Source organism: Magnolia sinica, chromosome 1 (assembly GCF_029962835.1).
Source record: "Magnolia sinica isolate HGM2019 chromosome 1, MsV1, whole genome shotgun sequence".
NCBI lineage: Eukaryota > Viridiplantae > Streptophyta > Magnoliopsida > Magnoliales > Magnoliaceae > Magnolia > Magnolia sinica.
In genome coordinates this window covers 28,963,359-28,982,225 of record NC_080573.1, presented here as the reverse complement: position 1 = coordinate 28,982,225, position 18,867 = coordinate 28,963,359, and the positions used below count along the sequence as shown (strand labels likewise).

The following is an 18,867-nucleotide window of genomic DNA, read 5'->3' as shown; positions in this document are numbered from 1 at the left end:
ACGTGTGTTTTGTGATTATCTTTTTCATCGATTACTGAAACAGGTCATATAAGCCATCGCTAGTAGACGTGGGAGCTTATTTGGCCTTGTATTGGGTGCCCACTCGTGCTGATGGGAAACGTGGAGAGCCACTGGTTGCAATTAGTGACCATCCAGTCAATCCTGGTACATTCTAGTTCAGGTCTCGATTCTCTTCATCAAATTGACTCATCCGCCAACACGTACTAACTGATTTATATGATGCAGCTCTTCCCGTAGTTTCCAATGTTCATATTTCTGAGTTGTCTTCTGGTGTATATTCTGGAGAAGGAGAGTATTATGGTGGATATGAGGGATCAAGCCTATTTAGCTGGTACAGAGAAACTAATGAAGGGACCATTATTCTCATTAATGGAGCTAACTCTAACACCTACAAAGTTACTGATGATGACTACAATTGTCGCTTGTTGTTTGGGTAACTATTCCTTCCCACTATATTTTACTGTCAGTTAGAAAGTTGTTGTTTGTCCGGTTAGTATTGCGACCTTGGCACTAGTGAAAATGCCATCTGATATTTAATTGGTTGTCCCCTTGAAATTAGCATTTTAAGCCGCATACAATAGCCAATGGGTTTATTAGTCGTAGTCTGTAATTAAGTTATAACTAATCGTGTTTAGTGGATTTTTTTTTTTTTTTTTGGTGGATAACTGGAACTTTTATTAAAAGAATTCAAAGGTACAAGGCCAGGATACAAAGTTATAGCAATGATGCCATAAGCAAAATCAGGCCCCAACAAGACTATCCACAAACCATCACCTGATTATGTTGCTTGCAATACTGAGAGAGACTTCCATAGCCAAGGAATTGGCATCAAATTTGGCTTCTCTATGCGTACGAGAAAAGGAAACCATGATGGTAGCACATAAGTCTTTGATTCCTCCACCAAATCGATGATTCCCACGGCCCTATCCTAAATTGGCAAAATTGCCTTCTATGATCATGGAGGTGAAGAGATGGGCTTTGCTGTCCAAGAATGTGCAGGCTGGCTTTGTTGTCTATCTGCCTTTTTGTTATCAGATTTTTTTTAAGGAGAGTTAAAGATGATTTTATTAAAAAAGTGTACCCGGTTGCACAGGAAAAGAATACAAAGAAAAGAAAACACAGCATCAACCCCAACAACTGCCTTGAACGGTGGACCCAAGAGAAAAAAAAACTATCGAGAGACAGCCCACTCCCAAATAGCCACTTTGCCCACCTCCACCACCGCTTCAATTGACCTAGAGGCATTCTGAGAAGTCCTGCTTCTCTCCCCCCAAACAGCCCACCACACAGCCGACGGGGAAAGGCGCCACGTGGCTTGATCGAGCTTACCTCCTCCAACCCCATGCCAAGCCTAAAGGAGTGTTGAAACACATCCCGGCATGACCCACGGCACCTCATGCCCGACAAGAAGATTCTCCCACACCATGGAAGAGAACAGTCATGACAGAAGCAAATGATTGACGGTTTCCGTGTCTTACAAACAAAGATAGCATATGTTTGGGATGTGCATCGATCTCTTCTGGAGATTATCTATAGTAAAAGCCCGTTTCCTTCCCACAAGCCATGTGAGCGTAGTCACCTTGGGCCGGGCTCCGTAGGACTAGAAATGAAAGGTATGCTCCTTTTGAGCAGCAACAACTCCCTTTGAGGCATTGATCAACTTGTAGAGTGATTTGACAGAAAAACGTCCCGAACTATGTGCACTCCAAATCAAAGAATCCTGGTCTGTTGATGGAATGACATTTTGAAGACGGCATAAGAGGGCGATGAAATCTTCCATTTTCGCATCAGAAAGTTTCCTCCCGCAAGGAGGGGCCCAAGAGTTGGTGAGCCCACTTCTAGAGTAGTAGTTCCTTACGCATATATCAGAAGACAGTAAGAATAGCCAATCTTGGGAAATCTTGTCTCAAAGGAGTGTCTCTGCACCGAGGGTCCTCCCAAGAATGAATTCTAGATCCGTCCCCTAATGTTGATGGAACACTAAGCGCCGAGCCACAATACAATTCCAGATGTGAGAAGCCCAATAGAGCGATGATTTCTTAGTCTCCCATTCCCATTCCCATTCTTGGAGGCCATACTTGTCTGCCACCAACTTGCGCTAAAAGCTTCCCACCTTAGTACCGAATCGCCATAACCACTTGTGTAGAAGGGCTTCAATCATGCTACAAAGGCCTCGCACTCCCGCACCGCCTTGGTCCACTAGTTTACAAACCTCTTTCCACTTGAGAAGGTGGAACTTGAACCCGTCATTAAATCCCTTCCAAAAAAAAGAAGTCTCTACGTGGTTTGTTAAGTTTCTCGTGCACCGATATGGGACACTTGAAGATTAACATGAAGTAGGCATGTTGGAGAAAGCAGACTCGATGAGCGTAAGACGACGTCCATGGGATAGATTTTGAATCTTCCACGAAGGTAATTTTCTTCAACTCTCTCAATCACCTTGTCCCACATGTGCTTGGCTGGTTTGCCAATGCATAGCGGAAACCCCAAATAAGTTGATGGAAACAACCCAACTCTGCATCCAAACGAGGATGCCAACCATGCGGTTTCGGCTATAGAAAGGTGGATACCCAACATCTCGCTCTTGACCTCATTGATCTTCAACTAAAGACCACTTTGAAATAGATAACAACTTTCTTCAAATTGTCAACCATGAAAGATCCGCTTCATAGAAAATTAGTGTCATCAACAAAATGGAGGAATCCCCTGAGAAGCCTAGCTTCTTGTCTTTTGCCAGCAACTAGCTGAAGGCTTCTGCGACAAAAAATAAAGCGGATCCCCTTGTCTAAGGCCCTGGGAGGGTTTGAAAAATACTTTTGGAGACTTATTCGCTAACACTGAATAGATAGGGGAAGCCATGCGCGTCGTCATCCACTTCCTCCATTTTTCTCAACAACCCAGTCTTGCGATCATATAGTCGAGGAACTCCCATTCAAGATTATCATACACCTTCTCCACATTGAGCTTGCATACAATCCCGACCTTCTTTTCCCGGAAGTGGGAGTTGATGCACTTGTGGGCTTATAAGAACAGAGTCCAAAATTTGGCGTCCACCCACAAAGGCCCCTTGATTGGGGGAGATGATTTTTTCTGACGCTCTAAATCTGGAAGCAAGAACTTTGGCTAATATTTTATATGGACTCTCTATGAGATTAATAGGTCTATAGTTGTTCAAGCTTTCGACTCCTATTTTGGATATAATAGTAATGAAGGAAGCTCATAACTCGGTGGAAAGTCTACCTTTTACGAAGAATTCTTTGATAAAGTCGACCACGTCTGCTTTCACAGTGTTACAGAAAACCTAAAAGAAAGCGAGCGAAAAACCATTAGGCCTAGGGGCCTTGTCACGACCCAGACTGTCCACAACTGCTTTGATTTTTTATTCAGTAATCGGACTTTCTAAGGATGCAACTGCATCTTTTGATAAACTATCAAACCGTGTGTAATCTAACCTTCGCTTAGCCCAATGATTAGTAGACAAAGATTTTGGTAGTATCCAAGAATTGCCAAGCAGATCTTTTTCTTCTCCTCTATCCTAGAGCCATCAATAGCCAAGGATCGATTTCTGTTATTTCTGGCCCTTGCCGAAGCTATGTTGTGGAAAAACCGAGTATTCTTGTTTCCCTCTTTTAGCTAAAGGGCTCTAGATCGCTGTCTCCACTTGATTTCTTCATCCCTTACGACCTTTGAATAATCAGACATAATCTACCAACATCAGCTCACCACTTTCCTCCTTAAGACCTATGGAGTGGATCTCATCTAGGATACCAAAAAGGTCTACCTCCCTGATTTCGAATGCCTCCCTCTTCCAAACCTTCAACTTTTCCTTCAGGAGTTTTAATTTCTAATGGATTTTGTAGCCCATTGACCCTATCACTTGGAAAGACCGCCACCACGCCTCCACTAGATCGGAAAAACCCTTAGCTTCCAACCACATCAGCTCAAATCTAAAGGGTTTGTGCCTCCAATTGTCTGTTTTTGCCTTCAGAACTATGGGTCTGTGATCCGATATAGTTTGAGGAGGACCTGTTAGCTGAACCAAAGGGAATTTCTCCATCGAATTCGGCGATGCTAGGAACCTATCTAGGCGCGACAAGATAGTAGGGGTCTGGCCCTTAGACCATGTAAACTTAGCACCTTGCATTGGAATATCCTCCACGTCAAAACACTGAATTCATCTCGTGAATTCCTTCATGCTTTTGGTTAATCGAGAAGTTGGCGATTTCTTGTATGTGAACATGATGACATTAAAGTAGCCCCCAATGCACCAGGGGATCGACCATCTTGTTGAAATGGTCCTCAACTCTTCCCAAAATTTCTCTTTCTGCTCTGTTTTGCGTGGACCATATATTGAAGAGAAAATCCATTTAAAGCCAGACGTAATTTCGGAAAGAACCGCCGAGATTGAAAAGTCACCATGCCAGCTATCCTCCAACTTCCATATGCCCGTGTTCCAAGCCACCACAAACCACAAAAAAAAAAAAGAAGAAGAAAAGAACCCACATTGTCCAGATAGTCTTTCAACTTCTTCCCCCAAATAGAGTCCAAAATCGCCTTGTCAAAAGAGGTTAGCTTGGTTTCTTGAAGAAAAATGATTTGAGCTTTCGATTTCTTGCATATATCTTTGATTTGGGCCCTTTTTACCTTGCAGCCCAGCCCTCGTACATTCTAGCTGAGAATATTCATCGGGATACTGACCTCACTCTCTTGCCCATTAGGATCTCACTGACTCTGCTTCCTTCTTCATAGTTAACAATACTTTTGAGCCTCATGGCCTCCCTCTGCCCTTTCTGTTTTTGTCTGGTTATGATCTTGGTAGCTAGGTATCTTCTCTTGTAAAAAATTTGGAGCATCACAGCATCTTCATCGCACGCTTGGAAAGACAACCCCAATTTCTTACCCACCCCGTCGATGATGTCCTTGGTCTCTTCAGATAGAACGATGCCCTTGTCCCTGTCTTCTAAAGTGGATACCTTTTCCATTTAGGCTTCTCCTTCTGCCGGAAACGCCACTCTTTCAGCCGAGATCTGCAGGGGAATAACATCCAATGTCTCCATGTCGACACCACAACGTAGCGAGGCCTCTTCACCTATAGTTTCAGCTGGAACAATTGACATAGCTTTGGAGTCTTCAGCGATGCTGACACTTCCTTCAACCACGTCGTTCATCCCTTCCCTTGAGGACTTCCCTTGATCGAAGAACTTGGGTAATTGAATCGATGAGGATGCGGACAACCTCTTTAAACCATTTGCTCTCAGCGTGCTGGAGTGAGAAAGCTAGCATAGGGAAGGCCTATGTGAAAAGATGATGTATGTGACTTCATTGTTGTATGGAACAAGGGATTCCTCCTAAAACGATTGGCTTTCGCCGGCACTGGACAAGAGAGAAGGTCCTACCGCATAAGGGCGGCTCTCGGGCCTCCCCTTACATATGGGAGAAAAAAAAATCTCTTATCAGGAACTATAGAAAACTCTGCAAGAATATGGACTTTGAACGTTCTCGACACAAGTTCACTTGACGAAACATGTGCCACGCCAGCTGTCAACGGCCCATTCACAAACCAATCATGTGGTAGACATGAGTCTCTAATCTCAGCTCTTATAATTCCTCGAGGTGCTACGTCAACGTCTGCCGATGAACAACCTACACGTGGCACGATCTTCGAATTCAGAGATGTGACGAGGGGCTTGAGGGCACATGTCAATGACCCAGACGAAGCACGAGAGTCCTGGATCTGAACTAGAGCGTTGGCCTCTCCCGAGGCTACTACATAACACTGATTCAGGGTATGATCTCACGGGCTTGACCCAAAGCTGTTGGATTTGACAGCTCCCTTGCACGGGTGGCATCCACCTTCCCACGTGATACTCCTCCTATTTCCATGTAATCGCCCAAGGGCGTGGCGTGCTTGCTCGATATTCCCACAGAGCACCTCGCATCGACTAGAGTTGGAGATCGTTCCATCTGTCCTTCGAGCTCCTGGGATTTCATTAGTGATGTACACCTTGCATCCCTGCCTACTGGAAAGAGGAACGTTACTGGGGAAGACATGTTGCCATTGAGCTTCCCTCTTCTTCCATTCCTCTCCCCATCGGCACAGATATCCCCATGATTCTTCTATCTCCACCCTCAGCTGGAGATAGATTTCACCCATAGTTAGATCTATGGACTTCGGTTCCCTGATCACCCTTCTCCTTTTCATACACAACCGCGCTGCATTGAGATCCTCACCAGCTTCAGACCCCTCATCAATGTCCAACACTTCCCCTGTACACTCACTAATGGCTACGAAAACATCCTTATTCCAAAGCTCCAAAGGGATGCCCCATATCAGATACCATTCGATGGTTGATGCAGGACAATTAACCACTTGCTCTAAAAGCTCGAACTGTTAGAGCATGACTAATTAATCCTTTTATCTCATAGCCTAGGCCCCACATCTCATGGGTTAGGACCTCGGCCGAACCCCCCTCGTGTGCCCCAAATCACAAGGGTACCGCCTCACATGGGCCGCCCATCTCGAGTGTGTCCCCGCATCCCACAGGCTACCCCACTCAAACCCGGTGTGAAATGCGCATTAATCACCCCCTGTGAGGAGTCTCGAACACGAGACCTCCACGTGGGCCCTGCCCACCCGGAGTGTGCCCCTACATCCCACAAGCGACCCCACTCGAGCTCGGTGTGAAAATGCCCCTGCATTAATGTTAGTCCCGAAGTAAGAGCCGTCTTCCCACTTCCGAACAAATAGGATTGGGCCGTCATTAAACATTTCCCTTGCCATCACCATATGATCGAGATTAGTGCCTGGCTTGACTAATGTTTATAGTGCCCTTGTGCTGAGAGGCTTGATTTGGTAGTCACATTTCTTCGTGGCACAACAGACCTTCAACCATACCCTACTTGGGATAAGAGGGCCCCCTCAGTCTTGATTAGAACGAACCATGCAAAAATCGCCTTGCATGGTCGACAACCCTTGGATCGACATGAACCTCCTTCCCAGACGATGAGTCCTTCTTCCACACCCACTTGCCTTGGTATGGGCCTGTCTCTCCTTCCTTCTTTGGTCCCCTCATCTCTTGCAAAGGCGGGTTGTTAGTACTCTCAACTGCTTCCTTGATAGATCCAGGCCTCCGACCTCCTGCATATACCCCCCAGATAACCTTTCCCTTCCTCATTACAGCCTGTGAGCCTCCCTTCCTTTGCCTTTCCCTCCTTGTTGACGACATCAGGGCCAAACGTGGTACGTTGCACCATCTTCCTACCTTCGAAGCTTTCACCATTAAGCATGTTTATGGCCTTTTCCAAATCTTCTTCAGATCACAACTGCACGAAGGCAAAGTCGCGAGGATCATTTGTACCCCGAACTTGAGGGATCGCCACATCCATAACTTCACCTGCTCGACCAAAAACCCTGGAGAAGTTGTTTGGTAGCCACCCTTCCCTGATAGCCTTTGATGAAGTGTCGGGAACTCCTCAAGTGTGGTACCCCTTCCCCTTGTCTACTACTATGGGGGACCCTTTTCCTGTCAACCCTAACTCATTTCTCCCCTGGTTCGTTCTCTCCTCGCTTCTCTATTCCATTATTGACGCCCTTTCCATTGACGCCCTTTCCATTGACGCCTTTTCCTTTGCCTAGCAACGGAGCTTTGGATCCACCCTCCTCATTTCGTTTTTTCGAGGTCTGTTTGCGTGATTCGTCATGTTGTTTATTGCCTTTCACCACTGATCTCCCCCTATAAGTGTATTTGCAGTGCCCTGTAGATTTGCTCCTGGCCTGTTCTCCTTCATCCTGAGGGGAACGACTGCTTACCCTCAACCCTCTGGATCTCTGTTAATCTCGAGACCCTTTTGAGCTGCTAGATTTCCTCGATTCTCGCGATTGCATCAGTTCTTAGATGTTAGTGGGTTTTAACATATAGTGCCCTCCCTTTTTGTTTACAAGTCAAACAACTCATTCATATTCCCAAAATAAACCCTTCCATTTTCCATGTATAGTGAAAAGAACCCTCCATTGACAACTCATGACATAAATGTTACAGTGCCATTTAATCAACTTCTATTGTTTAAAAAGACCTTTTTGCCCCTGCGCTATATAAAGAGGAGAAGTGACCTTTTTGCCCTTATTGTAGGTGCTTGCCAAGATCGAGAAGCAACCTCCAAGTTTTGGGAGATATAACCACTACTTGGTCTCACCATTGGCGCGAGATCTGAACTACTTTCAACATGGGTTTACCAATGTTAGATGATTTGGACGGTCACATGGATGAGGATATGTGAACCGTTCGTAATGTGGGTCTCTCACTCTATGGTGATTGGAACTCATTTGAGATCCAAGCCACACTTAACGAAGGCTGAGTCCTATGAGAAGGATCTTTAGGCTTTGATCTATCCATGTGGGGGCTATTAGATCAATGACTTGGATCATTGAACCATGTGCCTTTACATAGGAGCTTTAACATGATAAAAATATCACTTTTGAAATATGCTTTGATAACCTAACCATGGTTAGTTTTTTCATCTGAAATGTTAAAGGGTTGTTAGTGCTATGTGCTCTGAAAAGCCAATGTGGATGTGATCTATAGATAAATGATAACTTTTACCATTGATATTGATGATCTTGTCAATTAATCGTGATAATCATGAGTCTTATGTGGACGAGTTATCAATGCCATAATTAATGTGGGTTTACCTCATATGTGAACATGGTTTAATGGAGAGGGTTTCCTCTGTTGTCCTTGGGTACCTGAGTTTGGGCACACCGGTTACTAGTCAAGGGACAATTGTGTTCCATGGATCTCGGTACCCTGTTGTTCCATGACTACCTAACATGTTTTAGGATGGGCCCGTGGTTATTCTTTTTTGGTCATCTTATGTGAGGGGACCGATGACGAGACGGGATGGACGGTCTCCACAATTGGGCTCAACGATGAATGGATGCCTTTGCCCTACCCCATATAGGAGTGTGAGCAATGCATTCAATACCGGGAATGGTGGCCATCATGACCTTAATGGCCCTGCATCCCCAAAATTTTCTTAAAGGAAGAAAATGTATTGGTCCGTTTTGGGCCGTAATGGCCATTGCAATCGTCACATGCCTATTCCAGGTCCTTTTTCTCCCTTCAAAATGGGTGTTATAGACCCTTATTGTGTAATGGTTCCCACCATTACCGTTATTATTTTTGAATGCCATGAATTTGATTGTTCATAGATATGGGATCTTCTTTTAGACTCGTTATTTGCTGACATTGGAGGATCAATTGAAGTATCTAAAAGAAAATCCATCATTCTTGGTCTAGATCGACTTGTGTATATACTGGCTTTGACTAATCATTAGACATAAGGGACATATGAAGAGTTCAAGTTCCAAATATGATGTGCTTTGACTCACTGTCTGAAGTTAATTACAATGGCTCGTATGTATGTGTGGTTAGGTGCATGCATCAGGATACAACTGAGGTCCATATGATCCAAAATGGGATCCACTAGTTGCCTAAGAACACTCATATAGCTTATATTATGTTGATCTAACCATCCATCAAGTTGTTTTTTAGTTGGGCCCAACACTTAAATGGTTTAAATGTTTTGTTAAATGTTTTAGCTTTTGATCTTTTGTTTTAACCATTAAAAAGTTGTGAGCGTGCTTGATGGTAATTCGATGGTTGAGATCTGTGGCCCACCACTTGATTTGCATGGGTATTGAATCAAGGGTGGATAACCATGATTAGTGGAGGGATTGGGTTAATTTGAGTACACAGATATGCAAGATCACAAGTTCAGATGTAGTAGGCAATATCGAAGTCTATAGGGCAGTGGAGCACTGTAACAATAGTCTCTCTTTGAAACCCTAACCCCCAACTCATTTGCAAATAGATCCTATGGTAGAGGGAGATGAGAGAGAGCTTTGGACATCCAAACCCCCTTGGCGTCACCATTAAAGAAGGAAGAGGAGAGAGAGAGAAGAAGTGAGGGAAAACCTTCTCCCCTCTCCTCTAGGGTATCCCAAATCGGTTACGTTTTGGCCGTAACGGCCGATACGTAACGGTAACGGCAGTTACCGTTACGTGATATGGGGCTGAAACGGAGAGGTGCAGAAAATGGAATTGAAACGACCGTTACGGGGCCGTAACGGCTGTTACAAGGCATAACGGCCGTTACGAGCCCGTAACAGTTGTTACGGGCAGTAACCCTTAAAGAAAAAACAAAAAAAAAAAAAAGGAAAGGAAAAGAAAAGAAAAAACGAAAAAAGAAAAGAAAAAACAAAAAAAGAAAAGAACAAAAAAATGGGAAAAAAAAAATCTAACCTTATTCTCGCTTCCTCTTCTTCTTCTTCTTCTTCCTCCTCTTATTCTTCTTCTTCTTCTCCGCGGCGCTGCTGCAATTCATCACGGCGCTGCTGCAGCTCCTCGCGGCGCGCTGCAACTCCTCCTCCTGCTTCTTCTTCTTCTTCTTTCCCCTCTGGTGCAACTCCCTCTCCACCCTCTTTCTTTTTCCCTCTCGTTTTCAACTTCTCTCTCGTTTTCTCTTTCTTTTCTTCTCATTATTTTATTTTTATTTTTATTTTTCCCTCTCATTTCTCTCTCCCTCTGTCGCAGTCTCAAAAAAAATGAATGGGGGCGTGGCCGGACGCGGATTAGATACTGACAGGTTAGTAGCGAGTCGGCTACTGAAGTGACGTCACCAAGTTCTGTGGGCCCCACTATGATGTATGTGTTGTATCCACACCGTCCATCCATTTTGAGATATTATTTAGGGCATGAGCCAAAGAATTGAGGTAGATAAAAAGATGTAGTGGACCCCACCACAGAAAACAGTAGGGAGAGTGATTCCCACCGTTGAAACTATCCTAAGGCCCACCATAATTTTTATTTGAAATCCAACCCGTTCAAAAGTTAAAAAAGACATGAAATAGGGTAAAACACAGATATTAGCTTGATCTAAAACTTTCGTGGCCTTTAGAAGTTTTTAATGGTGGGCGTCACTGTCCCCATAGTTTTCTGTGTTGGGGTCCACTGGAGCTTTGGATTTAACTCATTCTTTGCATATTGCCCTAAAATGATCTCTAAAAATGGATGTAAGATGTGGATATAAAACATACATTATGGTGGGGCCCACGGAACTTGGTAACGTCACTTCAGTAGCGTGTCTCGCTACTCAAACCTGTAGCTAGCTAATCCGCGCCCGGCGTGGCTATAAAACAGCCACGTATGTACCTTATTTTTTCGGTAGTCTGTAGTGTATGACGCTTAGTGCACTTGCATTATTTTAGTGCATGCGGCCCACCTTGATTTATATGTTGTATTATATATCCATGCCACCCATCTGTTTTTCCTGATCATTTCAAGGCATAGTCCCTAAAAGGAAGCAGATCCAGATCTCAAGTGGACCGCGCATAGTAGGATTGAATGTCCACCGTGCACTTGATTTATGTGTTATATTATATATCCATGCCACCCATCAATTTTTCTTGATCATTTCAATGCATGGTCTCTAAAATGAAGTAGATTCGGATCTCAAGTGGACCACACAGTAGGATTGAATGCCCACCGTTAAAAACCTATTATGACCCACAGTAATGTTTATTTACCATTGAAACTGTTGACAAGTTTGCATGGACATGGATCAAGGAAAGCACAAGTTCACAACTTAAAAAATAATATTAACAAATAATAATAATAATAATAATAATAATAATAATAATATAAGTTTTAATTGTGGGAATTCAATCCCTATTGTGTGGTCCACCAAAGATTTGGATTTGCCTCATTTTTTGGACCATGAGTTGGCAAAAAGGATGGACAGCATGGATATACAACAAATGCATCAAGGTGGGTCCTATGTTCAGTGCGTCATTCACTAGTGGTCCACCTAAGATTTAAATCTACCTGATTTTTTGGATCATGCTTTAAAATGAGTTGGCAAAATAGATTGACGGCATGGATATACAAATACATCAAGGTGGACCCCAATTTCAAGGCCTCACCCACTAGTGGTCCACCTTAGATCTGGATCTACCTTATTTTTGGACCATGCCTTAAAATGATTTGATAAAACAGATGGATGTCATTGATATACAATACATACATCATGGTGGGCCCTATGTACATGGCCGTAAAAATTGTCCATGAGGCATACATTAACTCAAAATTAATAAATTAAATTATGGCACTATTGTTGCCAAGTCACAATTCCAAAATTAAATTGTTTAAATGATTCTCACCGTTAATTTGCAAACACTTGTTTTTTTGAATTATGATCATTTGATATTTTTCATTTATCATTGTTTAATAAATATCCACCAATCCATTAGTGAGATAAGTGCCAATAGATTGCATGAATTTAAGATTGATTGCGGGCATCAAATGGTCCACCAAATCAGTTCTAAATCAACGACACTATTTACTTGAATATAATTTCAAATTTTTTCTTAAGATTTATTAGGAAAAATTATATAATTTGTTAGATATATGAATTATATAATTGGACATAAAAGTCTCTAGATTGTATGTTGAAATAAAATGTACACAAGTCACAAGGTATGTAATACACCAAACCTACAAATATGAGATATTTTGGTATTAGATTAATTCTAATTAATTCATATTGATATTAGATAGTAAAATAATTAAATATAAAATATCTATAGCCAATACCAGGTTGTCTGGTTCATAAATTCATCAGACAATCCGATACAGCTTCTCACCAAAGAGTGGACCGTTACACCACTATAAACATGTTCCAATTTATAAATGAATGCATATTTGGAATGCTTAGAATATTCCGGATTTAATCCATATTTTTTCGTATTTTTTTGGGAAAAAAAATTGCACCGTTACGGGCCGTTACGCCCCCGTATAACCGATACACCCCTGTATTTGCATCAGTATCGGTGGGCACCGTTACGCCAACTAATACCGATATGGGATACCTTGCTCTTCTCTTGCACATTCATAGGTTCACAACTGTGGCATCCATGATGGTTTTTCATGTGTGTGCACAATGAAATCGAACATATTTTCACAAAAGCCATCTAATAATGTTTGGTAGGATCACCCTATGTAGATCATGTTAGATTTCTAAATCAATATAAATGAAATAGACGTTTAGATATTACCTCAAATGACCGCTTGCGATGTGGAACGATTCGATGGTCGATGACGATCCTCTAAGCTAGTAGATTTCTCCCTGATCTATCCCAAGTGGAAGAGGTTGGCGAGTTGTTGTCTTCACCTTTGGTAGGGGCTGAAGAAAACGCATGCCGTCCACACAAGTGGACCTCACACAATCACACACTTGTGAAGGAGATGGGAGAAAACTCCCCAAGGTACTCACTCTCTCTTGATGCATGAAAGATGATCGATCCTTAGACCTGAGGGCACGCAAGGGTCATGATCCTAATTGATTAGCTTTAGCTCTTCTTAAGAGGTCCATTCTATGGCCATCAAGCCCTTGATCACTTTGATCACATTGTTCAAGTTAATGGGATCCCGAGCTATTGACTTGAACTCGATCCTACTAATGTAAGTATTCAAAGGTCTAACCCTGGATCTTATATCCATGCCACACATACACGCCTATGTGAGGTTAAGGAAAAGCCACACCAACACTAAGTTGGTCCTGATGGTGGAGACTGTCCATCTTGACCCAAGTCAATCCCTCACACAAGATGACCGTACATCTCATAATCCAGTCTATAGATGTGTCCTTAGTATTTGTGACGATCATGGCTTATTGGGGTACTGAGATCCATGGACCACAACTCTCCTCAGTCATCGACCATATGTGCAATCTTAAGCTCGCATGGACATCTCTAGGGCTCTCTTGTTTCTACACCCTCTTATTTGCAATATGATCTTATATAAGGAGTTAGGGTTTCATGGGTGTACTATGTATAATTCTATGCCATCTTACGAACTTCGGTATACCCTACCGTGAAGAAAGTCCATCAAAACACCTTATCCATGCATGTACTCATGATGTAATCCTTCCACTGTCGTGGCCGAGTTATTCCATAATGGTGTGGCCATAACGACCTTTAAAAAAAATTGTTTCGACCTTGTTACGGGCCCTTTTTTGTGATGATTGTTTCGGCCCTATGATGCATAACGCTAAAACCACTTGGCAAGTCTTGATCTAATCAGATCTAGCCATATTCATGTCCCTAGGCAAACCTAATGGATCCCTTGTTGGCCCGTGCAAGTATTAATGCCTTATGATGGAAGAACCTAGCTACTTTTACTTTCATTGGCCTTGGAATAGACCTCTTAAAAAGAGCTAAAGCTGATCAATCATGATCGTGACCCTTACACGCCCTCATGTCTAAGGATGGATCATCTTGCATGTCTCACTACGTCCTTGATCACTTCGATCACTTGTACTTGGTCATACCAATGAAAGTTTCCGAAGGTCCAACATTGGATCCTATATCCATGGCACACATACGCTCCTTTGTGGGGTAAGGAAACGGCACACTAGTACTAAGTTGGTCCCAATGGTGGAGACTATCCATCTTTACCCAAGACAGTCCCCTCACATAGGATGACCGTATCTCATAATCCAATGTCCATAGATGTGTCCTAAATATTTGCAACAGTCATGGTATATTAGGGTACTGAGATCCATGGACCACAACTCTTCGTGGTCATTGACCATGTGTCCATCTCAAGTTTCCAAGGGCACCTCGAGGAACCCTTCCTTTGCTCAACCCATGCTCATATGCGTTTAAGGTGACATCAATGATTCATTAAGGCATCACAACCTGTCCACTGGTCATCATGATTTGCAGCATAAATTGTCCCTATTACATTGATATGGCTAGTGGATTTAGCACTCACATTACTTTTCCAGGACACCAGTCCAACAATCCACACCTTGGATGGCTCTCTTGTACATCCCTAGCCATGTAAGAGGGTTAGTGTATTGGTTCTCATCCTTGGTCTTCATCTAGTATAGATCTGGGAGAAACCTTCTAGTTTGGATGATCAACATCAGTCAAAGGTAATCCTAGCTGTAGGATTTTTTGTTTATTGTATAAACTTGATGATATCTAGACGGTATCCACAGATTAGGATTTTTCATTGTGTTTTGAAAATCCTAACAAGGGCATCTGACTAAAGGCAGAATTGCAGGATGTTATTTGGGAATAGTCAAAAGAGGGGTGTATTTGGCGTATAGCAAAAGAGAAGGGTGTTATTTATGAAAACCTCCTTATTATATTTCTTACTGATGAAATATCTTCTTTCAATTTCTGCTGTGCTGTGTTCATATATTGAACGATGCTTAGAATTACTTTAGCTCCTCGCTGCAGTGACTTAGCCTATTCATGAAATTTCTGTTGTGTGGTTGTAAGCATGTTGTTCCAAATAGCTTCAACAATGAATTTTGAATTGGAGTTTGCTATTCTTAATTTCTGACATTTGCATTTGTTATAGCTGCCAAGTAACAACTTATTAAATGTCACTTGCAGCTACACACCTGTTCGCTCGGATTCAGTTGTGGGGGAACTCAGATTATCTGAGCGTACTGATATTATTCTCCCAGGTAAACTTAAATAATTAGGCTCACAAAGCCTCAACTCTATAATGACATCTGTACCCTTTAAATATAGAGACGTACTTTCTAAAGTTGAAATAAAATGTTTTTAAATGATTCAGTGTCCATTTGGTTGGAACGTGCAACTCAAATGGAGTGGATGTGTTCCACTCAAATTGTCACTGATAAAATTTCTGGTCAGACTAAATGATTCTGCTAATGATCATGGGCAGAAAATCTCCTTTTTTGTTTGCCCTTTTGGAAAATATGTTTGCTTAAGGTCCCATTTTTTGTTTTTGTATTTTTTCTTTCTTTTTTCTGTAGCACCATTTGAAAATGTGGCTCTGTTCTTGATTTGTATTCATTCTAACAGGCTCTCAAGTTGTTAGTCTTGCTTCGTTTATTGTCACTTCCGTCTTCAGTAAAAAAATAAATTGCTTCGTTCAGAGTATTCAGTCTTTCATGCTCTGTCGCTGTTGAATTCACTAGGGAAACTATGAACGTTTTATAATTCAAACCAACCGTTGCCAGTTAATTAATTTTCATTGTAATATGTAAAGACAGACTCATTTGTGTACTTTCAAACCCTGCCATCTGGCTTAAATGTCATATCACTTCTCAAATAATTGAGTGGTTACTGATTATAGTCTGTATTATAGCCTGTAGGTTCTGAAGATGTCTATTTACTGACACAAAAATCACCAATATATTGAAGGTTGCCATCTGAGAACTGTTACACCTCCCTGGTTTCTTGTCAAATTTCCAGTAACTTTCGTGGTTTCTTTGTTCTTTTATTTTCTTCCATAAAGTTGGAATCAATCTAATGTTTTTTTCTCAACTTCTTCAAAGGCTTATGATATTTTATGTCAGTTTATCGCTTCCCCCTTCAAAAAGAAAAGGTCCATGGTCTTCACGTTTGCTTTTTATGTAAAACAGCTGGCGAGCTACTCCAAATCACGTCTCATTGGACACTGTCTACTTACCTGCTGTCTTGTTTGTCTGATACCAAACAGCCAAAATTTTGTATAACATAGTTATACCGTACACATATCGCTGTCAAGTTTTTGGAACCTTCACTTTTCAGAAACATTTCTGCACATGCCAATCCACTAGGTGGTGTGGTGATAGGACAGGTGTGTTGAAATAACGTTCTCTGTTTGAGTCACTTGATTGAGGAGCACAAATTTTCTATAGCTTCGTATAATAATTCCTAGCTTATAGCTCACATGATCCATTCGGGTTTTTGGATTTCTCTGCCTGCCATACTTCTGAAAATCAGTATTGGGGCAAGTATCAGCCTGGCTGAAAAACGTTATGATATGGACGTTGTGTATCGATGTCAAGTTGTATCGGACCATGGTGGCCCATACAAGCATTTTTTTAAAGCCAAAGAATTAAGGAAAAATATCAGAAAAAGGAAAAGAGATAATTCAAGAATATATCATTTTTTTTAAATTTTAGACAGGTATATAATGGTGTATCAAACCATTCTTTGATATGAAGACTGTATCTCAGCTTGAAATTCAATAACATGGGCCCTGATTGAGCATAAATCATGCATGATTTGATAAATTATGGCCCATTACATTGAGAACAACAATGGAAGATGAAAACATCAAAAAATGTGACAGTTTACCTTTTTTTGCGATTTTCCCATAATGGTCTATTTCACTTTGGTTTGTCGAATTCCACTCAAGTATTTTATTTTTGATCTCCAAAATAGGCGTAGATCTAGTCTAAAATAACTTTCCAAGCTTCCTCTATGGTTGAAATGATAAAAAGAATAGGAAAAATGAGAAAACATTTGAAAAAAAATTGAAATGTGGGCCTTTATGGGTGCTACGGCTCTGTATTGGCTGTTATGGCCCTTTTTTGTGTGGGCCGATTCAGCCCCTTATTGCATATCATATCAAGCCAATACAAATAAGATACAACTGTATTGGCTGATAGAATACCGATATTCAAAACTATGCCACCTGTACTTTGATGATGTTTGCAAGCTGGTGAGGTGTTCCATTCATCCTAAAAATGGGGATTTTTTATTTTATTTTTTGAAAGGTGATAAACACACTCTTACACCCCACACACGCATGGGTTCTTGAACCATGACGTCAGAGTTGAGACACAGTGTCTACCACTGTGCCAAGAGTAGAGACCCCCTTAAAAATGGGGATTGTTTGGATAGTCCTGCATTGAGACACTTTTGCTTATTTCCATTTCAATACCATCTTTTGATTTTATTAAAACACATGTATGATTCTATTTCTTTCTCCACATATCTTGTCCTTTAGAGCTTCCCAAAATTGAAATGCTAGCTCTCACCGGAAAGGCAATCGAAGGAGAAATACTAACGGCAGTGGAATTGATCCCAAAGAGTGATACTCAAAAACATGTTTGGGACAAGTATAAGAAAGACGTTCGATACCAATGGTATATAGGCCCCTCTGTCCTTGTCTTTTGTAACCATGTTGTTTTCGTTCACTACTTGTTGTTTGATGCATGTAACTGTGTGATGCAGGTTCTCTTCATCAGAAACAGGGGAGCAGTCCTTTGAACCATTACCTTCACAGCGTTCATGCTCATATAAGGTGCGCTTGGAGGATATAGGTCGATACCTGAGATGCGAATGCATTGTTACAGATGTGTTTGGGAGGTCGAGTGAGCCAGCATCAGCAATGACTGCTTCCATTTTGCCAGGTCGTGCTTCATGTCTATGGTTGATATGTACATCCTTTCATGATTTTATTATTGTGTTAGGCCATGTCTTTATAATTCGCTTACAGTGCTGTTTTTGTATGCCCGCCCCCTTTGGCCACACAGAGCCAAATGCAGAATGAAGTTCCCCATTCTTCTCTCTCTAGCTGCACCGTGCTAAGTGTCAATCAGATTTTTTCAGTTAGATACTACCATGTTGGGAGAGTTGATTCTTGGGATATTAGTCATATTTGATTCTCATAATTTTAGTACTCCCTGTTTCTCTAATCTGAAATGTGTGTAAACTCATTGTCCTTGTTTTTGAAAGGAAAATCTAATAATAATGTTATCACTAGTAATATCTGAAAGGAAAAGCCAATGATTTTTCTAGCTTCAATGCCTTCCAGGATTATATGTTTTCAAATGTACACACATATGTGCATGTGCATGTGTATGTGTGTATGAACATACTATTGTAGTTTCTTTGAATTAATTCTGGTACTGCCCTCCCAACTTTTTTGTTCAGATTTCCTGTCTGGTTGTTAATATCAACATGTTTTATGCTGCTTATCATGAGTCATCTTATTTATTTATTTATTTATTTTATTTAAAATTTTATATTTA

General features: G+C 41.6%; 1 protein-coding gene across 2 annotated transcripts in view; it reads left to right on the top strand.

Annotated features, from left to right (window-relative positions):
• The window catches only part of LOC131243667 (187-kDa microtubule-associated protein AIR9), a 108,702-nt gene that overhangs the window by 49,760 nt on the left and 40,075 nt on the right, over nucleotides 1-18,867 (top strand). For both annotated transcript variants that reach the window (XM_058243179.1, XM_058243171.1), the window contains exons 28-32: nucleotides 44-165; nucleotides 247-454; nucleotides 15,485-15,558; nucleotides 17,841-17,979; nucleotides 18,068-18,246. In XM_058243179.1, coding sequence (XP_058099162.1) covers nucleotides 44-165; nucleotides 247-454; nucleotides 15,485-15,558; nucleotides 17,841-17,979; nucleotides 18,068-18,246 — 722 coding nt within the window. The remainder of the gene's footprint in view (nucleotides 1-43; nucleotides 166-246; nucleotides 455-15,484; nucleotides 15,559-17,840; nucleotides 17,980-18,067; nucleotides 18,247-18,867) is intronic.